General features: G+C 37.6%; 1 protein-coding gene across 1 annotated transcript in view; it reads left to right on the top strand.

The window, feature by feature from the left end:
* NBAS (NBAS subunit of NRZ tethering complex) overlaps positions 1-23,442 on the top strand; it is a gene marked incomplete at both ends in the record, with an annotated part of 184,068 nt that overhangs the window by 42,762 nt on the left and 117,864 nt on the right. The window contains 11 exons of the mRNA XM_080341011.1: positions 2,656-2,739; positions 4,269-4,422; positions 5,882-6,067; positions 7,127-7,300; positions 8,326-8,459; positions 9,162-9,224; positions 9,770-9,892; positions 11,395-11,497; positions 13,775-13,998; positions 18,679-18,791; positions 22,614-22,727. Coding sequence (XP_080197137.1) covers positions 2,656-2,739; positions 4,269-4,422; positions 5,882-6,067; positions 7,127-7,300; positions 8,326-8,459; positions 9,162-9,224; positions 9,770-9,892; positions 11,395-11,497; positions 13,775-13,998; positions 18,679-18,791; positions 22,614-22,727 — 1,472 coding nt within the window. The remainder of the gene's footprint in view (positions 1-2,655; positions 2,740-4,268; positions 4,423-5,881; positions 6,068-7,126; positions 7,301-8,325; positions 8,460-9,161; positions 9,225-9,769; positions 9,893-11,394; positions 11,498-13,774; positions 13,999-18,678; positions 18,792-22,613; positions 22,728-23,442) is intronic.

Genomic DNA, 23,442 nt, shown 5'->3' on the forward strand with positions numbered 1-23,442 from the left:
TGAAAGCACAGCCAAACCAAAGCAACCTTCCCGGAAGTTCCTCCTGGGTGCCTGAGGTTGCTCGGGAAGACTTGTTCCGATGGGATGCTCTGACTTGACAGAGCCATAGGCACTCTGCAGGTGACTGCTTGGAACAGGAATTTGCCTTCAGAGTAAATACAATGAATGGTACCTGCTGCAATTTTCTAATGGAGCTTGATGTAAATATCTACTTGTCATGTGTCCCCTCTGTCTCTCCCCCATAGTTAGGTGTTTCAGAGACTTAAGCAAAAGCCAGAGTTGGGAAGAGAGGGGTAGGGGCACAGTTTGTGTTGTGTTAATTAGGGGCCGGGTGAGAGAGTGACTTACAAAGAGAGGCTGACACAGTTTTGCAGGTTCCCCAGTCGTATTCCTGCTGTTCTTCCCGGAGCTGTGGGAAGGAGACTAAGAGAAGGGCAGGATGTGCTGTGAGTGCTCCTCCCAGCTCAGCTCCGTGGTTCTTCAGCTTCTGAAACTGCCCAGGCCCTTGAGCTCCACTGCCAACTGGTCCTCGCCAGTGACTGAATCTACTTTTACCCCTGATATTTTTATATAAAAGCTTGTTAAAATGGTTTGATTTGATGTAGTCAAGTCTTACAGGCCCATACTGTATCTGGGACTTATTTTTTTTTTAATACAGTAAAATAACAAAATTTTAGCATTACAGTTCTTGAAGGCAGAACAGTAGTTGAAGTATTAGTGTGTGTAGAGGAAAAAAACCTGTAATATAAATTGGAGTTACTACCTGAAAATCTCTTCTTACTGTTGTTCTCTTCTGGTAGTTCTGCCTCGGTTTTGCAGACATGATTTAAAATAGTTTCTAGAATGAAACCCTTGTCCTCTGCTGTATAAAACCTCTAGTTTTCCTTTTTTTTCCCCCTTTTTTCTCTCCCCTTCCTTCCCTACCCACCCCCGTCGCCCCCCCCCCCCCCCCCGGTAAGACACTGTATTGGGCAATAAAATTTTGTCTGATTTAATGTTTTTATTTTGGAAGGGATAGTTAATGACACTTTGGCTTTTATTTGACATTTCAACTGATAAAGCGAACACTTCCATAATTACTGTCTCATGTATGATATATGAAATATGACCTTATGAACCCAATTTTAAATACTTATTTTTAAAATTAATTGATAATGTAAGACTTAAACAAACAAACCTCTAATTCCCAAAGTACATGGCCTGCATGTTTCCTAAGTCAGAAGGTGACTTTATTCCTGGTGCTTATACCATAAATTTTAATTTGGAGTTTTCTTTATTAATTATTTTTCAGTGATGTTACTACATGGTGCTTAATTATAAAGATAATTGTGTATCGTTTTGCCCAGCTGAACTGGAATTGAATGCAGATGTTACTGTAGCTGAGACTTGGCAATTAGCAGTTTTCTGTCTTCTCCCCTCCTTTCTTTTGACTTTTATAGCCTGCAAATCTGTCTCTGCCAATTTATTGCTGGATTTCTACTGCATGTTTCATTTGGAGGGCTGGAATCCCTGTGATAAAACATGGGGCATTATTGTTAGTGCACTGAGGGAGAAAGGAGAGGTGTCTGACCTGAGAGAAATGTGTGCTGGGATGGACATGCCTCAGTTTCTTAAATGTGTTTGATGGCTGTTGCTAAATGAGATGGACTTACTGATTTTTAGTTTGTTTTGGCTCTTAATATATTGTGAAATCAATTTGTGTCTTGGAATTGTGTTTCTTTTTAGGCTACTGAGTTACAGTGCTGCTCTTCAAGGGGTGAAAAGATTGTATCAGTTGTTAATTTATAAATAGGGATTGTCCATGTAGTGTTGCTATTGCTGTTCATTATCAGGGTCAGGAGAAAACGAATGCGATTTACAATAGCTTATTGCTGTGTATGCTGAAACTTTAACGTCTTTGTGCATGATTTCTTTCTTATTTCTACAAATGCCAGAACCTATATGGCTCTTCTCTCCCCGCTTAGTTTATGTTCTACAGAGCTTGACGTGGTTTTCTTGGGTTTTACGCTGCTTAAACAACGAGCCTTCAACAACAAGCCATAACTAATCACTCAAGTAATAACCCATGGTGTTCTTAATCTGCATTTTAAACAGATTTTTATTTTTCTTCAACCTCAATATTTAGAGATTGTTTCACTGTGGAAGTTTGTAGGGAGAAAACCACATTAAACTTAATTGAGAAGATCAGTACAGCAGCGCATATCTTGTTTCAGTTCAGTACAAGGATTTGTGCTAAAATTTGAAGAATTACATGGGGTTTTTTTTTTATGGCTTTGAAGATCATAGATTTTTGCTCATTTCAGGCTTCCGTGACAGCACATGGAGTCAGAATATTTACGGTGAAGCAGTAAAAATTCTTAAAGCATGTCATGTGGTTTTTTTCCTTTTTTTTAAATGTATGATCAGTAAGAAATACAGGTAGCATAGAAGTATAGGTAGAATGTGTTTCTACAGATAATACCATACAGGCAAAATCACACTTGTATAGCTGCATTAAGAAGTGATGAACCTTAAATAATTGGTACTGTAATTGAATTATATGCCTATGAATTCACTGAAATACTTGCTTATGCTTTATATTCAATTAATTGAATGTCATCACAATTTTTAAAAACTGCAAACATTGTGTAAAGTTTCCCTTTTCTGTTACACTAGTTATAAGCAGGGGAAATTAAAAATTCTTCCTTGGGATGAGCAGAAACATCGTGAAGAAGACTGGTGTGAAAAAGCAGAATGCAGGTAAGTATATTGAAAAGGCAAATGTTTTTTTTCTATATTAATGTACATTTCAGATAAAGAATTTAGTTACTGATTCCTAAAATGTGGGAAATACCCAGTAAGACTCACTTCTTATTTTTGTGCACACTAACTAGACTTTTCAGCTTTCCTAGTGAGACTGAGCAAACCCTCTTTCCTGTTACAGCCTTATGCTCTGCATGATTATGTGATGAGTGACTTTTGCATGTGAGCAGGGGGAGGTTAATGTTGGAAATCCAGATTTATTTATTTATTTTTCATCCTGCCATGTTACTTATCAACTGTAATATTGTCATAGAGCATTAATGGGTCACAAAACTGCCATTTACTGTGTACGATTTGGACGAGGGAATAGAGCATACTATCAGCAATTTTGCTGATGACACCAGGCTGAGAGGAGTGGCTGACATGCCAGAAGACTGTGCTGCCATCCAGAGACCTGGACAGGCTGGAGAGTTGGGCAGGGAAAAATTTAATGAAATATAACAAGGGAAAGTGTAGAGTCCTGCATCTGGGCAGGAACAACCCCAGGTTCCAGTATAAGTTGGGGAATGACCTATTAGAGAGTAGTGTAGGGGAAAGGGACCTGGGGGTGGACAGCAGGATGACCCTGAGCCAGCACTGTGCCCTTGTGGCCAGGAAGGCAAATGGCATCCTGGGGTCTATTAGAAAGGGGATGGTTAGTAGGTCAAGAGAGGTTCTCCTTCCCCTTTACTCTGCCCTGGTGAGATCTCATCTGGAGTATTGTGTCCAGTTCTGGGCCTCTCAGTTCAAGGACAGGGAACTGCTGGAGAGAGTCCAGCATAGGGCAATGAAGATGGTGGAGTGGAGCACCTCCCTTATGAGGAAAGGCTGAAGGAGCTGGGTCTCTTTAGCTTGGAGGAGACTGAGGGGTGACCTCATTAATGTTTACAGATATACAAAGGGTGAATGTCACAAAGATGGAGCCAGGCTCTTCTCGGTGACAACCAACAGTAGGATAAGGGGCAATGGATACAAACTGGAACACAAGAGGTTCCACTTAAATTTGAGAAGAAACTTCTTCTCAGTAAGGGGAACAGAACACTGGAACAGGCTGCCCAGGGAGGTTGCAGAGTCTCCTTCTCTGGAGACATTGAAAACCTGTCTGGACACATTCCTGTGTAACCTCATCTAGGTGTTCTTGATCTGGCTGGGGGATTGGACTGGATGTTCTTTCGAGGTCTCTTCCAGTCCCTGACATTCTGTGATTCTGTGAGGATCAGAGCTTGGGCATATCTGTGTCTTCAGCAGAAAGGATTTCTTTTTCTTTCATGATCAGTTTCATGTTTGGAGTCTCTTACTAGTTACTTTGCTGACAAAAAATACCAGTTACTGTGACTGGCCTTTGAATATAATCAAATTATTGGTGTAATTGTAGGTCGATTATATCATTTTATTTCAGAACAAACAGATCTTAAGGAGAAAGACTGATGTGAAAAAATGTGAGCAAATGTATTCTTAAACATACGCTTTTTTTCCTTAAAAAAAAGGGTGGTTGTTGAACCAACTTTACAAGATGAAGGTGAATTTCTGTATGAAACACAACCTGAGTTACTGAAGTACAGGACAACTGACCTTTCAGTCGATCTCGTTACCGATTGGTATTTGAGCAGAGCACAGGAGATTGAAAAATACTCGATGCAGGTGAGAACAGCAGCGAGGAAATGATGATGGGTGACTTGCGCTGATCAACTTTCTTCAACAGGATCCTGTCGTAATGTGTTTTGGTGGGACGCTTTTCCCTCAGTAATATACACTGTGTCTCAATCTTCATTGTGGCTTTTGAAGGTTATTTTGTGTGTGTGTGTGGGGAGGGGTTTGTTTTGTGGTTTTGTTTCATGGTTTTGTTTTGTTTTCCTTTTTTTGCCTTTGCAGCATACTTATGCTTGCTCTAAAGTTTAGTCAGCCAAATAATTAATCCATAGGAATGGAGGCCCATAGATTCCCTTTCACCTGGCTCTACCATAGCAGACTGTAGCACTTCCATAGTCCATGAAAAATGTTTACCATTACATGTTATGTTTGTAACATGTTCTATTATCTGTCACGTGATACTGTGCCATATATAGATTATATATATCCCTGTGTGGCAGCTGCATGTGTCACTCATATACCAGTGTGTGGTACTGTCATTATGTCTTCCTGGCAGGTTTATTGTGAGTCTGTGGGAGAACCATGCAGCTTATTTTTGCCTTATTTACTTCATATTTCAAAAATATTTGAGTCTCTGTGTGGTAGAGATAAGCACTGCAAGTAAGAATAGAGCTCATCACTGATGTGCACTGGTATTTTATTGCTTCTCAAGCCAAATTAGCTGTGTGAAAAGGAGGCTGACTGGAAGTATCGCTATGAGTTAGTTCTGATGGACGAACTCTTTTATTCTTCAAGTTTGCAGCCCTCCAAGGTTCTTTAATCATAGTTCCCTGTGATCTTAACAGCCTATCAGTAGATATGGAAATAAAAGCAACTTCCAAGCATCAATTAAATTACTAACACATACATGAAATTGCGTTCTACTCTTCCAGACTTAAGTCTGCCTCACTGAATACATGCAGCCAATATTACGCTGTTTGAAATTGAAACAGAATCTTTCATGTAAAGTTATTTTCAGTCACCAGGGAAAAAGACTGTCATTATCTTCTGTGAAATAAAATGCAATAATTAAAGTTATTAATTCATGGACAGCTACAAAAGTCATGTTATGTGCAGAGATACACATAACTTCAGTCAGTTAACGGATTATTTTAGTTTAAAGCCATCCTTTCAATTCGTTGCAGTGCGATGAGGTGATGTAGCTCTGTGTGTGATCTCGAGAAAGAATAAAAACCAGTTTTCTCCTAATTTACATGCATCAATAGGGCACATCTGGGTCAAAAGAGGTGTAACGACATTATCCACTAGGATTGTACATTTTGTTTGGTCTTTATAATGCTGAGAAGAACAATCTCTTGAAGAGTATACAGGCCACAAAAACTTGTAGGAACTTACTGCCTACTAAGCAACAGGAACAAGGAAAGAAAATTGACACACAAGCAGTACACAGACTGCACTTGAACTTGTGTTTTTTTGAAACAGTTACATGGTGGTTTTTATTATTTTTCAGGTGGACTGTGCTCTGTCCCTTGTTCGTCTCGGTATGGAGAGGAATATTCCTGGTCTGCAGGTGCTTTGTGACAATCTGATCACTCTTGAGACAGTAGTTTATGAAACTGATGGTGATCGAACCTTAACTTTGAAGGAACTTGTAGAGATGAAGGACATTGAAAAGCTGCGACTGCTGATGAAGAATGTAAGTATTTTGAATAAATCAGTAAGTATACCTTGATTTCCGTTAATACAGGTTACCCTAGATCCTGTGTGTATGAAGATACTGTTATTGGCTGTCATTTTTCTGATGAACCACCATCTGTAATTCAGCAAGAATTCAATACTTTTACTGTTCCTTTTTGTTGTGGTGGGTTTTTTCCTTTATTTGTTTTTAACAACAACTAAAATGGCTTTGTTTTCTCAAAGACCTGTTTCTTCATCCTAGGTGTAGGACTAAGTGTTAATAAATCCAGTCTTTTGAAAGCTGGGAATTGCTTTTTCATTGACCTTTTCTAAAGGATCTTCAGGGTAGCTGTTAATGCTAAAGATACAACAACATTGATTGTTTTCTTTGGATGTTTTTTGGTGTCTTTAAATATCGGAAAAAAAAAATCTTAATGTTTGCCTCTGCAGCACATGTGTTTTAATCTTCTCTGTGTTCAGCCTGTGCTGGAAACGTTGAAAAATACCTAGAGATTGAACAGGGCTCTGAAATTCAATCGAAGAATATGTAAGCACCAGAGGAGAGTATTCGTGCATTTGAAGCTCTTCAGAATTTTCAAAATTCTGCTAGGATTTGTGTAACTACTCAGAATTTACTTTTCTGTCTTGGTTTCTTGCATTCTGAAAGTAATGCTACTCTGACATGAATGCAAGCTGATCCTTCACTCGTCCCAAAACTGCAGGAGGAAGACAGCGAGGCTTTCCTTGCAGAAGGGGCTTTATGCCTGTACGGCTTAGTTTCCCCAAGCCAATGGGTAGCGGAAAAATGATGAATTGTTTCAGTGCTTCGTGATGTAGTGATGTGGGCAGCAGTGGGGAAAGTCAGCCTTCAGCTCTTGGTTGTGATAGGTGAAGATACTGTTTCAGTTACATTAATCAAAATATGTTCTGTGCTTTTTTTTTGTGTGTGTGTGTGGTCTTTTTGTTTGTTTGTGTTCTTTTTGTTTTGTTTGTTTGTTGTTTTATTTTCTTGTTGGTTTTGGACAATAAGGCTGAACTAATTATTTTTTTCCTCTCTGTAACTCATTGTGCTTGCCAGTCCTCTGAGGAAAAATATGTGAAAAATGTTTATCAGTGGATGATTCCTTTTCTCCATCGCTGTGAAAACCAGTGCCCTGGTCTTGCAAATTCACTTTTTAAAGAATATTTAGTAACATTAGCAAAGGAAGACTTGACTCTACCTCTGAAGATATTTCAGAATTCAAAACCTGCTGTAAGTATAGAGCCCTGTTGATTCTACTGGTTTATTTGGAAGTTCTTGTCCTGAAGAGGTGATTTTATAAATAGATTTTGTTTGCCGTCTAAATCAGATTGTCTGATCTTTCCCTTCTTCTTGGAGCCAAGATTGGCTATGTTTTATAAAATATTAATTAAAAAGTATATCTATATCTATATCTATATATATATATATATGTATATATATATCTATATATATATATATAAGTATGATTGAACTAAACTTTCCTTGATGAGATTGTCAAACCAATGTAATTATGATCTTGACCTAGCAGAACAAAAATAATTGTAAAGATTCTTCTTTGAAGTAATTTTATGGTGACGCGTTTAAAGTAATGTCCTGGCATATCTGGTTTTTAAAAAGTAATTATGAGAGAGTTTGATCTCACTACTGTTTTTTCCTGAGGAATTTATTAGCAGTAGATTTCTAGCTATTTCTCCCTGCCCTGCCCCTACCCCTCTCTTTCCACAACCAATGTAAAAAATAAAATGGGGGCCCTTAGAATGGAGCCAAGAATTCAGTGAGTAAGGGTTGAAGTTACTTTCCAGGTGAGTATTTCATGCTGCTTCTACAGTTTAAATAATGATTCCAGGGCCCATAAGCACATTTTGTGCATTACTCGGTGTTCCAAGTGTATGGACAGAAATCAACCAGTGAATGTAAAACACAGCTATTTTTTATGTATTGATAGTGATATTAAATAAATCTGACAAATGTTTTCAGTGGTCACTTTCCTCTGCCCTGCACCGTCTCCACCTCTCAGATTCGTAAATGACATAATGACGTATCACTGTTCTTTCCAGCATCTGTGTTGTAGGAAACCAGCCAAGTTATGTTTCAGGTTATACTTGCAACGGGCACTTCACTAAGTTACTGACAAGAGATCTTCTAATTACAACTGAAGACAATTTATTTACTTGGAGTACACATCTTTTTATAGAAAAAGCTTCACTGGTGAATTAGAAACAGAAAACTAAAAATAATGTGCTTTCTTTTCTTAGTGTCAGCAAAAAATTATTCCTGATCAAGACCAGCTTATGATTACAGCATTGGAATGTATTTATAGTTGTGAACGAGATGACCAGCTCTCTCTCTGTTACGATATTTTGGAATGCCTTCCACAAAGAGGATATGGGTAAACATTTTCAGCAAGTTATTTCTAAGTATTTTAGATAAGTTAAATATAGTTGTGAATTAATACTTTAGTTGTTAAGTCACTGAAAGGTAGGTAATGTTACTGGAATTTTCTGTTCCTATTTGAGTTGCTGTGGTCACACGTATGCTTGTGCTGTATATGTACTCCATCAAATAATGGACCAAACATGGTTTAAAATAGCAGCCTGGACCAAGGCTTCTGTGTTAGTCTCGTAGACTTTTATATCTTGGTGAATTAAGACCAAGTGTTAGGTCTATCTTACGGGTTTTGTTCCAGTTAGTGGCATCTTGCACTTAGCTTGTTAGCAGCAACATGGCCCTGTGAGAGAGGTCCTTCATCTAGGTCTTCCATATAGAGACAAGTACTTCTCAAGAAAGTGAAAGCATGAGGAGGAGATGTAAATTATTCTCCCAGTATCTTTTAAATGTGGGAAGGAGACAGCTGGAGAAAAGTGTAAGGAAGAAGGAAAAGCTCTGTTCTTAGGAGACTGAGGGACCTCTCTCTTTTGGCATCCTTCCAACGTGAAGCCAACTGTTTTAATCTTGTCAAGCAAACATATATTTGATTTTCATCAAGGAATGCTCCAAACTGCTTGTCTTTATGTAATGGGAATTATATGAAGAAATTACAAGAATTATGGAGATATATTTATTTAATATTAGTTGTATAATATCTTTGCAGGCCTGAAACAGATAAGACTAACGCTCTTCATGATGAAGTAGATGAACTGGAACAAATTCTGAGGTACTTAATTTTGCTAAAATAAGTAATACATTCTTACATAAGTCACTAGGCATAGCCAAGAACTTCTATGACAAGAAAGCAGCAAGAATATTTATATTCTTTTTAGTGCTGTTGAGAAGATAATATATACGTTTTTTATATTAACAACTTAGAAATTTGAGCTAAAATGCTACTGGAATATAATAAAACGGCATGGGTGTTTTTTCCTTGAAATAAAAGCCGTTTTTTTTTTTTTTTAGGAGGAGGAGGGAAGTTACTTTGGAAATGTCCTGGGAATTTGTTTTTGCTCTTGATGCTCTGTAATGCTTTGAATAATCAAACCCTAAAAGCTGTGGAGTTATGCCATCAGGTCATTGGTGTTGTGCATTTACCCTAAAGTATTAAGTTTTTTTGAGTAAATAATGTTACTCTGGCTCATCCATGCTGTTATGGACTTTATGGAGACAGCATGTGCAGTGCATTATCTGAGACAGCTTTAAGACGGCTGCAACAGAAGTAGTTTTACAACTATACAGGATTAAAAAACATTGTCTGTCCATTTACAGTGTGTCAGAGCTGTTGGAGAAACACGGACTTCAGAAACCTGTTTCCTTTGTGAAAGACACCAAGGACAATGCGGAGGAGGCCCGGAAGCTGATGATTAGGCTGACGAGGCACACAGGTCGCAAGTTAGTATTCAAAGGGAGATAAGAGGGAAAGGACAGGGAGATAACAAGTTCTTGCAGTCAGAGAGTGTACTTGTTTTGTTGCAGTGGGGAACCACAGTGTTCAAACCGCACATGATATACAAATAACACATTTGTTAAACTGGTGATTAACATGATTAGTGTTTTTGCTGCATTTTCCACATTTGAAAACTCTTGTCTTGCTTTAAACCTGTTTCAATATGTTTGTGTTCAAGTAAACAAGCCTAAAAGGCACACTGGCTGCAAAATACTGCAAGATGATGAACAGTAAAAGTTAACATTGTAAATGAGGTCCTTTAAGACCTATTTAATTTTATTGAGAGTGTAGGATTTGTGAAATAACACTATTTTTTTTCTGTCATGTTTTCTTAGGACCTCTTGTAATAGGGTAATTTATTGATTTCTATGTATCGATTCTACCTCTTTTATTTCCAGTATAATTTTTCAATTTTCCTCTGTAAGAACTACTTCATTTAACTCGTCTTCCAGGTGTAGATGAATTATTACACAGCTCTTGCAATAAGCAGCTAAAAAGATTTGGCCCTAGGAAAAATAGTGTTGGTTGTGCTTTTTGGTTTTTTTTTCTGTTATTTAGAGGACACAGGTACAAGAGTTTACTGGTGATGGTAGGGTAGTATTTAACTTGGACATGCTGAAAGCTTTTTGGCTTCTAAGAACCTTTCTTTAGAAAGATCAAGTCAATGCCTCTTTAGCAAAAATGTTGATTTTTCTCTTTTTCTACAGACCCTTTTCTTTGCCAAAATGAGAAAGCTAATGCCACATGAGAAAATCACTTAATTGGACAAGCTTTTGTAGCTTAAAAAAGTCTTTTTTTAATGTGAAAGGCTCAAGATAACGTCAAAAAACTTCCACAGTGTTTTTACTAGTAAAAGGTTTGATAGAACAAATGAAGTTTTATAGGAAGCTTTGTGGGTAAACAGAGATCCATGGATCCAGAGGGTCAAGAATCTGAATACCATTCCAATTTAAGGAACAATATAAACTTGCAGCTCTATTTGCTAGTGATGGCATGCAATTGATTACTCCTTTGAGAATTTCCTACCAGAAACAGCATTTTAATGATCTCTCAGTTGCTGTTACCAGCTGTCTTTACCCAGCTGTTCCTGGATCAGCTGGAAGACAGCACTTGCAATGCCCTGATATACCACTGGGGGTTACCAAAACCTCTTAGGGGGATCTTGATAAAGATTGCTTAAATCTCTGCATTATCCCACAGAAAACAAACAGAAAAAGCACTTGGAGTACTGCGTTGTTGTCATCAAACAACTTTATCCCACAGACATTGTTTTAATATTAATATTAAAAGCATTCTGTCTTTAAATCACTTTTGGTTAAGAGTCCAATTAAACATTGACATAGCATTTGAGAAAACTCATATTTTTGGTGATGGAACTGTAGTGTTATCTACTGCTTTTCTTCAGTTTGTTGAGGAAGAAAATATTTAATTTTAAAAATGTTTGTAGGCAACCACCAGTCAGTGAGACACACTGGAAGGAGTTGCTCCAGGATATGTTAGACATGCAACAGAAAGTATATACATGCTTGCATTCAGATACTTGCTATGAGGTGAGTTTTCTTACTGATTTGTGTCCTAAGTAAGCTACATATTCTCATTTCATATTATTGCACAGAAATGTAAATATGTTTTCATGTGTTATGCTGCTTTGTTGTTTGTTGGCCCTTTTATGGTATTTTCATTTAAATTAAAATCTTCCAGTGTTAATTCAAAAAATTAAAAGCTCTTCTATTAAATATCTTCTGTATCTTTTAGTAGAATTCAACATTTTAAAAATTGAGTCAGTTTCTTGAGACTTTGTAATTCTATGCACAAATGTGTTTATTAAAAAACATTTAAACCTAATGAAAATAAACAACCTTTTAGCTAAATATTATCTTCAACTAAGCATTTATTTAACATGGAGTTCTGGTTTGATAATATGATCTGATATCATTATAGGACTATGGACTTTCTACTGCTTGCACTTGAAGTAAAATAATGTGAGATGAGAAATCCAGTTTCATTGAAGGAAAAAAAAACCCTAGCATGTGTATAAACTCCAAACCTATGTCATTAATATTTGCAAAGGACAGCTATTAGACTGATGGAAAATTTGCTGCGACCTGTATTGTTTATCTACTTTTTCCACTTTAAAATACTGCAGTTTATTACAAAAACAGTGCTGTGTCCACTATAACTGGTGTTTAAATAGTCACATTTTCTTTTAAGAGTATTTATTATTACAGCCAGCAGATTTAATTGCTTAGGGCTACCAATCTGATTAGCTCTTGGGAGAAGTTTAGAAAGAAAACTAGAAAATAAAATTGTAGGAAAAAAGCAACGCACTTATATATTAAAAAAAATCACTCTGTAGTTGTACAATTTGAAGTTGCTCAAAGAGGAGTGGAATGTATTTCATGTTCATGGTTTTGTGATCAGCTAAGGCTTAGTGTACTTGGAATTTTTTCTTAAGTGCATTTTAAAGAATTACAGTACTAGAGTACTCTGAAAATAATAGCATTTGCTTTACTCTGGTCTTAATGTAAGGTTTTAATTAATATTTAATTATTTTTAACCTCTGTATTATGTGATTTAAAAAAAAAAAAAAAAAACAAAGGGCTTTTGAAAAATGATTTAGGAATGCTGAAAATGCTTTGAAATGTAGAGCTGTCACACAATTATACTTTGAGAAATGGATGAGCCAGTAAGGATTTACAGTCATGTGAGATTTGTATTGGGATCTTTTTTAGCATGATGCTTACTCTAATCTGCTTGCACAGAAAGTGAATCTTGTCCTCTGTAAGAGGGACATAATGTCCATGAATTTTGAGAGAGATAAATTGTATGTATGTGATCTTTAAGGAAGAAGGTTCAGCTGTCATTCTTTCCATCTTTCACTGTTCATTGAGGATTAAACTATTGTGAAAAGGAAGATGATCCAGTTGTATTATGTGTTTTAAGATGCCCTGAACTGTATTCCTTTCCAGAGCATGAGATGGTTTGGAGAGGTTCTTCCTAGTGAAGAAACATTTTAATTTCAAAGTGCAATTGGACAGGGTGCTGGGTGGTCTCATCAGTTCCCCCTTTCCCACAAAAGGTTGCACCAGATGAATTTTCAAGGTCTCTTCGAACGTGGCTCTTCTGTGATACATTCGTTCTCTTGAATTTGTTATGAAATTTAAAACCTTTGATAAAGGTGATATTGTCACAACTGTGATATTTTCTGAAGTGATTAAATGCATGTGTTGCTCTTCATTAGGACAATGCTGACAGTAATAAAAAAACCAAAGTAATGAATTGAGATTTTTATTGTCTTAAAGCGGGTGAAACTTTGACCTGAAAGTAACAGGTGTTTTGTGGCAGATGCAGCATTATATTAGTATGCATTCTTTGAAAACAGTCTTGATTGAAACTTAAAAAAGCATCTTATATGCTCAGTTCTAAATATTTTTAGTTTCTTTGAGGATACAAAATTTCTTCTCATGTCGTTGGTTTTAAGGCCTTATTACCGAGCTGCCTTTTCAGATTCTAACACCCTTTTAACACCTCAGAATGTAGGTATAAATAATTTCTGATCTCTAAGTCATACTGTAAAAAGGCAGTTAATAAGCTTTCTTTTTTTTTTTTTTCTCTGCAGGAAGTAGAAATAACTCGCTACTAGTTAACTTGAACTTTATTTAAATGAATCGTGGAAATACTCTCCTTGGTACATGTTACTTCTTGGACTGAATATATTCTTTTGACTTCAAAGATCCTTTTATTCAAAGGGACTGATTCCATACAATGCAGATAAGCTTACTTGAAGCTGCTGCTGCAGATCATTCAATTATTGTTCTTTCTTTTAGATATTCACAGAAAGTCTTTTATGCTCAAGCAATATAGACAATATCCACTTGGCTGGGCAAATGATGCACTGCAGTATTGGGTCTGCGGATCTACCAAGTTCATCCAAAGGGAGGTCACAGTACCGGGTCAGCTATGCAAAAAGTATTGAACTAGTTTTGGCTGCTAGCAGAGAATATTTTAATTCTTCAACAAGTTTGACTGATAGCTGTATGGATTTGGCCAGGTATGTTTACAATTAGATATGTAAATACATATGTCACTGTTTTAATGTAAACTATTATTTCGTTTTCTCTATAAGAGGGGATGAATCTTATATGGGTTTATCTTCATGTAAAATTACATGGTAAATGGAAACAATATCTTTGGCTTCTATAAGATTTTTTTGTTTGGTTGGTTGATTTCTTTTGTTTGTCTTTTGTTGTGGGTTTATTTTTGTTTGGTTTGGTTTGGTTTTTGTTTGTTTGCTTTTTTTTCTTCTTCTCTGCCTTGCGTGGTGTGAGCGTACACCATTGCTGCCCCTGGTTATACACCATTGCTGCCCCTGGTTATACACCGTTGCTGCACCTGATTGCTGGAATGATCTGTTACAGAATTCAGGTTGAAGAAGAAGAAATGTGCAAGTCTTTCTCTGTGGATAAGAAGCTTTTTGTGTGTGTCAAATGAACCTTTTCTGTGTTACAGCATTGAACCACAAATGTGGCCCCCAGTTACTATCACAAGAGAAAATAGTGTTTTGCCTCTTCTTTAATTTCTTTTATTGCTTTGGTCTTTCCCAGTTCTGAGAGTTCATTTGAGGCTGTCTTTTTTTTTTTTTTTCTTTTACATTAAGAAATAAGCCCAATAATTCTTTAGAAAGGAGCTCAGGCATAGAGCAGCCTTGTGAGGTTGCAGTGTGGGTGTTCATTCTTTTATAGATTTAGATATGGAAATATTTTCTTTCACAGTTTAGATGCAGATAGGTAAAATAATGGGCTATTGCCTCTGTAGAAGATTGATTGCCTTGGCTTGCCATAAATATGTAAAATACAGGCATGTTTTAATATTTCCAGCCTTTCCCTTTTACTCTGAGAATGTGCTGTTTCATTGTTGTTGTTGTGCATTAATCCAAATGAGTTTTACTTTTTTTTACTTTTTCCTTAAGGTGTTTATTAAAATAAAAAACACCAACAACAAAACACAAACCCATAAAAACAAACCAAAATCCCATAACCAAACAAAACTATTTATGTCTCAACTACAAAGGAAGACAAGTCTTTATAAAGTGCTACTTTCACTTAGACATGAGTACACTTACCTACTAATTACAAGAAAAAGATTAAGTTTTTCTTCCCCTCAAGATATGAATTCATCTTGAGCCATAATGGTCGATACATAGACGTTTCCAGGTTTTTTCGAGTACCAACTAGAGTAATACAGTCAAACTGTTTGTAATTAATTATCCTTTTTAAAATGAAGTTTAAAAGTTTTCCTCAGTGAAATATTGCCACTGTAAAATTTTATGGATTGACAAATGGTGTATTTTCTGTTAGGGACTGAAGGAAGAATACTTTTGCAATTTGCCTTGAGTGATGGTTACGTTCTCCATAACTTAACTGGAAAATGACTGAAAAAGTATTTTTATTCTCCCTAATCAGTCTCAGCTTCTTCCTGTCTCTCATCCCAAATGCACACACATAAATATATATGATGAGGCTTTTTTTTATTTTTGTGGGGGTTTTTTTTTGTTTGCTTCTTAGTAAAGGCATTATTGCATTAGATCAAAGTTGGAAAACAGTCACTTTTACAGTATTAATTTTATAATGCTGGATCTATTTCTACCTTTTTATTGAAAACACAGTTTGAATGTCATTACCTAGAGTGATTATAAGCAGTAAATAATTGCGTTGGAGGCCTAAAGGGCCCAAGAGTCACTAGCTTTTTAAAATTTTTTTTCCTTTCAAATATTTGAATATTTAGATAGATATAGTTATCATTTTTAAATCAGTTGAGCATGTTTACATTTTGGACACCAAGGCTACTAGATATACAGTGCAAAAGCTGTGATCACAATGAAGCAAGTGCAAGAATGTTATAATATCCAAATTACAACTGAATTTTATCTGTATGCATATAATTGCCGTAGTTAAATCTCTCTATTAGCTACTTAGTTTTATGGGGAGAGGATGCTGTAGTGGTGGGATTTCCTCTATGTGTAGGAGAGGAGCCCTCCTGAAGGAGAGGCAGAGCTTGCTTGGGTTTTGCAGGTGAGAAGCTCCACTTCAGGGCGGCAGGAACAAAATACACTGTTATTTGGAACAGATTTTTGAGTTAGCAGTCCAGTTGTTTGCTGTTGTGTGACACTGTAGTGTAATGTAGCTTCACCTCTGTGCCTGGGAAGATCACGGAACAGATCCTCCTAGAAGCTGTGCTGAGGTACATGGAGGACAGGGAGGTGATTTGAGACAACCAGCATGGCTTCACCAAGGACAAGTCCTGCCTCACCAACCTAGTGTAGTGGAATGACTTTATCAGTGGACAAGGGAAGGGCTATGGATGTTTATCTGGAATTCTGTAAAGCCTTTGACACAGTCCCCCACAACATCCTTCTCTCTAAATTGGAGAGATATGGATTTGATGGGTGGACTGTTTGGTGGATGAGGAGTTGGCTGGATGGTTGCATCCACAGAATAGTGGTTAAGGGCTCAATTTTCAGCTGGAGATCAGTGACAAGTGGTATGTCTCAGGAGTCTGTGCTGGGACCAGTGCTGTTTAGTGTCTATCTTCGTCAATGACATAGTGGGATTGAGTGCATTTTCAGCAAGTTTGCAGATGACACCCAGCTGAGTGATTCAGGTGACATGCCTGAGGGACGGGATACTATCCAGAGAGACCTGGACAGGCTAGAGAAGTGGGCTCATGCCAACCTCCTGAGGTACAACAAGGCCAAGTGCAAGGTCTTGCACCTGGGTCAGGGCAACCGCTGGTATCAGTGCAGGCTGGAGGATGAAGGGATGGAGAGCAGCCCTGTGGAGAAAGACTTGAGTGTCCTGGTGGTTGAAAAATTGGACATGAGCTGGCGATGTGCACTTGCAGCTCAGAATGCCAGTCTACCTTGGGCTGCATCAACAGGAGTGTGGCCAGCAGGTTGAGGTGATTCTGTCCCTCTGCTCTGGTGAGACCCCACCTGTATCCAGCTCTGGAGCCCAGAGTACAGGACAGACATGTATCTGTTGGAGAGGGGCCAGAGGAGGCCGCAGAAATGGTCAGAGGGCTGGAACAGCTCTGCTGTGAGGACAGGCTGAGAGAGTTGGGGTTGTTCAGCCTGGAGAAGAGAAGGCTCTGGGGTGACCTTATAGCGGCCTTTCAGTGCTTAAAGGGGACCTACAAGAGAGCTGGAAAGGGACTTTTTACCAGGGCCTGTTGTGATAGGAAAAGGGGTAGTAACTTTAAACTGAAATAGGGGAGATTTAGATTAGATATAAGGAAGAGCAGTGGTAGATGCCTCATCCCTGGAAGCATCCAAGGCCAGGTAGGATGGGGCTCTGAGCAACCTGATCTGGTTGAAGATGTCCCTGCTCATTGCAGGGGGTTGGACTAAACGGCCTTGTAAGATCCTTTCCAATTCAAACCATGCTATGGTTTTATAATCACTATGAAAAACTCATTTAATGTCATAAAGTCAGGGTTTATTTACTAGTTTGTTGTGTGGTGGGTTTGTTATTGTTGTTTGAATTTTTTTTTTTTCCATCTTGTGTGTTTGTTGTGTGTTGTTTGTTTGTTTGTTTGTTTTTGCCTTCCCTCCCAGTCTTTGAGAGTCTTTTCCATTAGTACGCTCTGGAGATAGAAAGTGTTATTGGTTTTGATATCTTATAAGGGTCCCATGGTCAGTTTTTATCTTATGATTTCATGGTGATATTTCAAAATATGCAGTGTATAGCTGGAACGCTTGTTATGAATGTGTGACCATGTGTTTATGCTGTCTAGCAAGATGTTTTGGTCCTTCTCAGACTTTCCTTCAACCAGTTATTTCATGGTAACTTATTTCCATGAGTGATTATCACAGTGTGTAGGTCTCCCAGTAGCCTTCCTGTATGAGTTGTGTTAGGTGGAGCCTATTTATTGTCTCTTAAGCTCGTTCTCTTTCCTTCTACTCCTGTTTTAATCTCTGCTTCACCCTGAAATGTTTGTCAGTGATCCTGGAAAATGTGACAAGTTCAGATGGGAATGTAGCTAACTTACAATTTTAGTTTTGATGTAAAAATGTCTATTTGTTAATAAACATGGAGAGGTAAAAACTGCATGACAAAATGCACAAATGAAATAATTTCCTGATTTAATGTGCATGATGAATTGAGCCATTTTAAATCATTGAGACTGTCTCACATGTGAATTTTTGTTAAGCATGTATTAATAAAACTATATATGAACACAATCTACCAGAGTGCAGGTTTTATATAAACAAGAGCAAACTAAACCCAAACCAAACCAACCAAGGCCTCCCCCCAAAAAAACAAAACAAAACAAACAAACAAAAAACCAAACCCAAACCCACACACAAAACCTAAAGGCTTATTATGTCCATATAATATTAAATAAACTTAACTTTAGTAAAGGTGATTTTTTTTTTTATGCGTTAAATTCAAGAGTGTTTAGGCATTTAAATGTTCCTATTGCACCTAGGTGAAGAAGATTGTGACAATCTATTAATAGGATTTTGTTACGATGTTTAGCCAGCTGTAACAGAGAAAAAGTGCCAAACACTTTCCATGTGTCCTACAGGGCTAGTTGGTATTTTTGACACTTAATAAGCACAGTAAATTATTGTTTTGTTTTGTTTTCTTAACTCACAGATGAGCTTACCCCACAAATTTAACTTTGAATGTATTCAACCTATTTTAGAAAAATTTGTTTCCTTCCTCTTTAGGTGCTGTCTACAACTTATTGTAGACTGTCCAAGTGCTATTCAGGAGGAGCTAGATCTCATTCGTGCTCTTGGCTACCTTGAAGAATTTGGTGTTAAAATGTTACCGTTACAAGGTACTGTTGTTTTTATTCTTTATATGACTACTTGAATTGCAGGCATAAATAGTATGAGTGTTGCACAAGTAAACTAAAGGGTCCCTTCTCTGCCTCCAAACAGCTTACAAGCACATACCAAAAAATTATTTTTTAAAAAAACATTTTTCAGCTGATGTGAGATAAGAAGGATGTCTGCATATGGTATCCGTGTTTTGGGACTTATTTTTATTATAGCAAGACTTTTTAGTAGGTAGAGTACTGAGTATCTGAAGCTCCTGGTGACTTCAGAAGAAATAGTTTGAGCTCACCTTTTATTTACAAGATAATCTACACTTGTTCATGTGCTGATGAGCTTTAAAATAATAGGTGAGAGAGTGGTACTTCATGCATAGGCAGTTTTCATGTCTTCACTGGGCTGTTTCATTTTGAAGTATATAAAACCCTATGACAATGGAAGTGAGCTTTTACAAGGTATTTCTCCTGATGACTTGCGTAAAACTTCAAATCTGTTTTGGAGCTCTGACTCCAATGGTGTGGAAAGTTGCTGGACAGAAGTTGGAAAGAAAGGATGATTATAGACAATGAGATAAAGGGGAAAATGGAATATATTACAATATCTTTTATTGTTTATAGATTGTGACTAACAAAATTATTATAATTGTTTTGTGGTGGGTTGACCCTGGCGGGACACCAGGTGCCCACCAAAGCTGCTCTGTCACTCCCCTCCTCATCTGGACAGGGAAGAGAAAATATAACTAAATGCTCATGGGTCAAGACAAGGGCAGGGAGAGATCATATTCACCATTTACTGACATGGGCGAAACAGACTTGGCTCAGGGAAGCTGATTTAATTCATTACCAATCCAGTCAGAGTAGGATAATGAGAAAATAAAAACTATATCTGAAAACACCTTTACCCCCCCACTCCCTTCTTCTCAAGCTCAACTTCATTCCTGATTTTTCTGCCACCTCCCCACAGCAGTGCAGGGGGATGGGAAACTTGAGTTGTGGTCAGCTCATCACACGTTGTCTCTGCCGCTCCTTCCTCCTCACGGGGAGGACTCCTCGCACCCTTCCCCTGCTCCAGCATGGGGTCCCTCCTGTGGGAGACTGTCCTCCATGAACTTCTCCAACATGAAGCTTTCTCATGGGCTGTAGTTCTTTACAAACTTCTCCAATGTGGGTCCCTTCCATGGGGCACACAGGTCCTGCCAGGACCCTGTTCCAGCGTGGGCTTCCCAGGGTGTCACAGCCTCCTTTGGGCATCTACCTGCTCTGGTGTGGGGTCCTCCCTGGGCTGCAGGTGGATCTCTTCTCCACCGTGGATCCCCATGACTGCAGGGGGACAGCCGGCCTCACCATGGTCTGCACCATGGCCTGCAGGGAAATCTCTACTCTGCTGCCTGGAGGAACTTGTCCCCTCCCTTCTTCACTGACCTGGGTGTCTGCAGAGTTGTTCCTCACACATACTCTCACTCCTCTATCCTGCTGCAGTTGTGCTGTTTTTTTTCCCCCTTCTTAACTTATGTTATCCCAGAGGTGCTATCACCATCACTGATGGGCTTGGTCTTGGCCAGTGGTGGGTCCATCTTGGAACCAGCTGGCATTGGCTCTGGTGGACATGGGGGAAGCTTCAGGAAGCTTCTTAGAGAAGCCACCCGTGTAGCCCCCTGCTACGGAAACCTTGCCATGCAAACCCTCTATACTTTATTAAAAAAAAAAACCACCACTTTTCTAAGTGAAAGCAACACAGGAGAGCTCATCTACCTGGCTTCCAGTGAAGCTTGAATGTGTGGTGTGTGGGCAACCATGTCAAACTTCATGAACACAAGTGCTAAAAGCACTTGAAAAGAACTGGCTGAGAAGAGCAGTGAGTACTGATGAAATGTGCTGATGCTTGTTTTATTTTGGCATTGTGCAGAGAAATATTGGGATTTGTGGAAAGCACTTGTGGGTCTGTGGAAAACGAAGTAGATGCTTTTAGTGGCTGTTGTGAATTTACTGTGGTGTTCTTTTTGGTCCTTTTTTTTTTTTTTTCCAAGTATTCCTTCAAAGTGAGCTGATGCTTTATACATGACATAAAGCTAATGCTTTATACGTGACATTCAGCAATCTTACCTTCTCTGGTCTGAGAATAAGTCTGGTTTCTAAATCTTGCAATATTGCATTGTTGACTTCCAGAGCAGAATTATTTTTAGTCAGTTTGTTCATTCTGTAGAAAAGCACAGTTGCTTCACATTTTTCAGCATGGGCGTAAAAGTATAGTTTAAAAATGTGGCAATGTAATAGTGCATTGTCAGTATGTTTAATACTACTGATCTAGATTAATTAGAGTGTGTGAAATTCCTGCAATTTCACCAATGATCCTGACTTATCCTTCATTATCTTTCATGTACATCAAATTAATTTATTAAGATTAAAATTGTATTAAAATTTTAAGGAAAGCCTTTAAAAGGTAAGTTACTTTGACAGGGTGTTATTAGGATAATGCTGGGGATCAGTTATCCCCACAGTAAGAATTAGCAATAGACTTTTATTTGCTCTTTTATGTTTAGTCTTCTGTAAAGCTTTCCCCCCTACTTGTATTTTCAGCAAACTCAACAGCTAAGGTTGTGAACTACTATTATGATGTATTTTAATAAAATCTGGTTTGGAGATTCATTTTTAACATAAAAGGTGAAGAAAAGTCCATCTTTAATGAAAGTGTTTGACCCATGCTATTATTTCAGATTACTTTATTTATCTTAGATATTTCAAAAAATCTTGCTTATATAGTCCATGAGCGAGAACATTTTATTGCTGCATGCTAATATATGTGTGTGATAGACTATTAAAAATGAAACTGAAAGTCTAACCTTTTCCCACTCCTTCACTCTTATTTTTAGTCTAATTTGATTTCCAGAACTCATTGATAGAGTTTTCATTATGCGAGTGCTTCTTTGCTCTTTCTGAGAGGCCTAATATCATATATTTTGAGCCCAATATGCCAATGCAGAGTTTGTCCCCATGTGCACAGTGATGTCTTACTGAATGTGAAGTGGAAGATCTGCAGGCTGTTCCTCTGTATTCTGAGAACTTGCATGGTATGAAAATTACCATTTTAAAGCAGCAGCCTGAAGTTAGCCACCCACTAACTAGCTAAAAAGAGCACTGAAATCAGTTCATGATATTAAATTATACAAGTAAGGTAACTGTTTAATTCTTGGTGAAATCTTTTTGAAACACAGTGCTAATTATAAGCTGCTCATGATAACATGATAAGCTGCTCAGTTAACACAACCTGGTGGTTTGGAGGCTATCCTTCCACTTGCTTGGAAAATATTTATTTCCATTAAAACAGCGTGAATATTTTGCCTGTGATAGTTCTTCCAGTCTATGTGATGTATCATGTTCACCCTAAAATAAAATGCAGCATAAAATATTTCTTATTTACAACTTTCTGAATGAAAGCTAATGTCTGTTGTAGCAGTTTTTCTGAGAATGTTGCAGAAATGTTATTTAAAAGAAAAAGTATAAAGGTTAGCCACGTTAATTTCAAAAACGTTGAGTCTGAAAACCTGAAACAAAAATAAGTTTTTGTTCAGGTCAGTCTCCCTCTTCTTCCTCCTTTCCCAGGCTGACTTGCTAGGGTTTGGGGCTGGATATATTGTAGTGTTATTTTAACTTTCTGTTTATAGGTATAATTGAGGATCTGCATGAAAGTAACTTTGGGCTCTTTTTCAGATTGTTTTGTTCATTCTTGTACTCTCTAACGCTCTTTCTGCGTCTACATCGTGTAACCAAAAATACAGCAGTAAGGTTAATCTGCACAGTCTCTAACACCAGCTCTTCTTTCAACAGTGCGATTGTGTTCCGATCGGCTTAGTCTCATCAAGGACTGTCTTGCTCAGTTGTCAACAAACTATAAGCAGTCTGCTAAGCTCCTGGGACTTGCAAATTTGCTAAGGGTTGCAGGTAAGCTGTATTAATAAGACACTGAATTGCAATGCAACATGCATTTGTGTTATGCTTTAGGACATTTGAGTTGATTGCTAGAATGTGTGTTCAAGGATATCACTAAAAAGTCATCTGGAAGAGCAGTCATTGGGGAGGAATGAAATATTTCACACAAATGAAATATTTTGTCTGTCAAACATCTGATATGGTCAGCTGCTCTGACTTTTCACTAATGTGTAAAATAAAACCAGCCCTGTCTAATCTGGATTTTGACTAAAAGCTCATTTCAAGTTGGAGGAGTTGTGACTGAGAATATTGTGTCTTTCAGTTAATTTGTAGTACTTAAATTCCAATATATCTTATTGTCTCTGTCAAATAAGATAGTTTGATTTAATAATAGTCCCATTTAAGTTAAAGGGAAAATGTCACCTGTAATGCATAAACTTTAGGTGTTAGACTTTTGTCTGTGCTTCATATATCTCCTGTGTGCACTAAAAATGATGCGTTATCTTGAGGATAAATTTGAGGAACTGAACACCTTCATGAATTGAATTCTGAGGTTATTAGTTTAGTTTTGGTTTTTTTTTGATAGCCTACCAAAAGTGCCTGGCAAACCTTCTGATTTTTGGAAAATACTTCATCAGTGCAAATGCAAATGCTGTATTTTTATGATGTAGAAATAGAATATAGAAATACAAAATACAAATTCATATTTCATGCAGTGAAAGGTGGC

The sequence above is a fragment of the Nesoenas mayeri genome, assembly GCF_963082525.1.
Source record: "Nesoenas mayeri genome assembly, chromosome: 3".
In the NCBI taxonomy this organism is placed as follows: domain Eukaryota; kingdom Metazoa; phylum Chordata; class Aves; order Columbiformes; family Columbidae; genus Nesoenas; species Nesoenas mayeri.